This window comes from Notothenia coriiceps, unplaced genomic scaffold (genome assembly GCF_000735185.1).
Source record: "Notothenia coriiceps isolate Sejong01 unplaced genomic scaffold, NC01 NC01_scaffold00021912, whole genome shotgun sequence".
NCBI lineage: Eukaryota > Metazoa > Chordata > Actinopteri > Perciformes > Nototheniidae > Notothenia > Notothenia coriiceps.
The window spans coordinates 535-1968 of record NW_011354613.1 but is presented as its reverse complement, the minus strand read 5'-3'; the positions used below and the strand labels follow the sequence as shown (position 1 = coordinate 1968).

Genomic DNA, 1434 nt, shown 5'->3' with positions numbered 1-1434 from the left:
CTTAACACGTGACGTCACACTTTGCCGAACTGCATTGTGGTTCCGTCGCTTCGCTTTTCTCGCGTTGCTACGCTCAAAAGTTGTAGCAATGTTCAACTTTCGAAGCTTCGACGGAAGCGTCAGCCAATCAAATCATATGCCAGTACAAGCTCTAGCGAATCAAACCGCTGCTTGTGTGTCCGGGGCGGGAGATTCATGTGTTCATGTTCATTGGTTGTTGGTCGAGCGCTAGACATGCCCGCCGGCAAACTTCAACGCACGCCGCCGTGTGTAAGCTCCGTGAATACACATACTATGAGATGCTGTATGAGAAACCAATGCGATTTTGGAAAATTGCACAATATAATTTTTTTTTAATATACCTCAACAACGGAATTATGATCAGTAGAAATGGCCATGACATGGAACCTTTAAGCAATCTGTATGTGTTGCCTCCTTAATGAGACTTATAGTCAATTGTATTTATTTACATGATCCTCTGTCCTTCCCTTCTACTAAATACACCATACTCCAACACTGCCATGCTGTAATTTAACAATACAATTGCTGGTCTTAAACTTTCACTTAATTAAACATAAAAGTTATCTATAAGGTGGGTTTGTTTAGACTTTTAAAACGTGTTTTTTTCTTGTTTTTCTTTTTTCCCTTTTCCATTTTGGCTCTTTAAATACAGAAGATAAAATGGAGATGTTGCATGTATGTTGATGTTCTCCTTGTTTACCTGCAGATGGAGTTCAGGGGTCATCATGTACACACTGCTTGCAGGCTCTCCGCCCTTCTGGCACAGGAAGCAGATGCTGATGCTGCGTATGATTTTATCAGGGATCTACGACTTCTCTTTACCAGAGTGGGAAGACCGCTCAGACACTGTGAAAGATTTGGTAGGCGTTTTTTTTCCACGTCTGCTTTTGCAGCTTGGATTAAGTAAAAATACTTAGTGTGTTTGACTAAGGGTTTATATTACTTTCCTCAGATCTCTCGGATGCTGGTGGTGGACCCAAAGCTACGATACACAGCTACAGACGTCCTCAACCACTCGTTCTTCTCACAGTATGTGGTGAATGAAGTGCGACAGTTCACTCCATACAGGCGGTTCAAGGTGAGACGTTAAAGTTTGTCACTTGAATAATCATTGACATTTATGCTGCCTGCAATACATGTTTAGATGTTTCAATGTGTCAAACAGGCCCATATCATAATGTAACCACAAACAATTAGCAACAATAAAGCTAACAGCATTATGTGTATTGTAGCCTATGGCTTGACTGGAAACTAAGTGTTATGATCTTTTGAGAGATGGTACCCCTAGATAGCTTTGACTGCTCCACTGTAAACAACGGCTCCGAGGTAAAGCCTAGAAATCCTGTATTTAAAAAACACCGTTGCACAAAAATGTTTCAAACAGTGAATCAAGCTAAAATAGTGTGGGATCCT

At 41.1% G+C, this 1434-nt stretch overlaps 1 protein-coding gene across 1 annotated transcript; it reads left to right on the top strand.

Annotated features, from left to right (window-relative positions):
* The first annotated feature begins 722 nt into the window (after nt 1-722).
* On the top strand, nt 723-1113 carry LOC104953530 (phosphorylase b kinase gamma catalytic chain, skeletal muscle/heart isoform-like). The gene is made up of 2 exons (XM_010780476.1): nt 723-881; nt 974-1113. Exons 1-2 carry the CDS (start codon nt 747-749, stop codon nt 1109-1111), a joined length of 273 nt encoding a protein of 90 aa, XP_010778778.1. The 5' UTR covers nt 723-746; the 3' UTR covers nt 1112-1113.
* The last annotated feature ends 321 nt before the right edge of the window (nt 1114-1434 follow it).

Coding starts and splice junctions, on each gene's coding strand:
- LOC104953530 (XM_010780476.1), top strand. CDS start 747: ATGTACACACTGCTTGCAGGCTCTCCGCCCTTCTGGCACAGGAAGCAG. Junction 882..973: donor CAGACACTGTGAAAGATTTG/GTAGGCGTTTTT, acceptor TACTTTCCTCAG/ATCTCTCGGATGCTGGTGGT.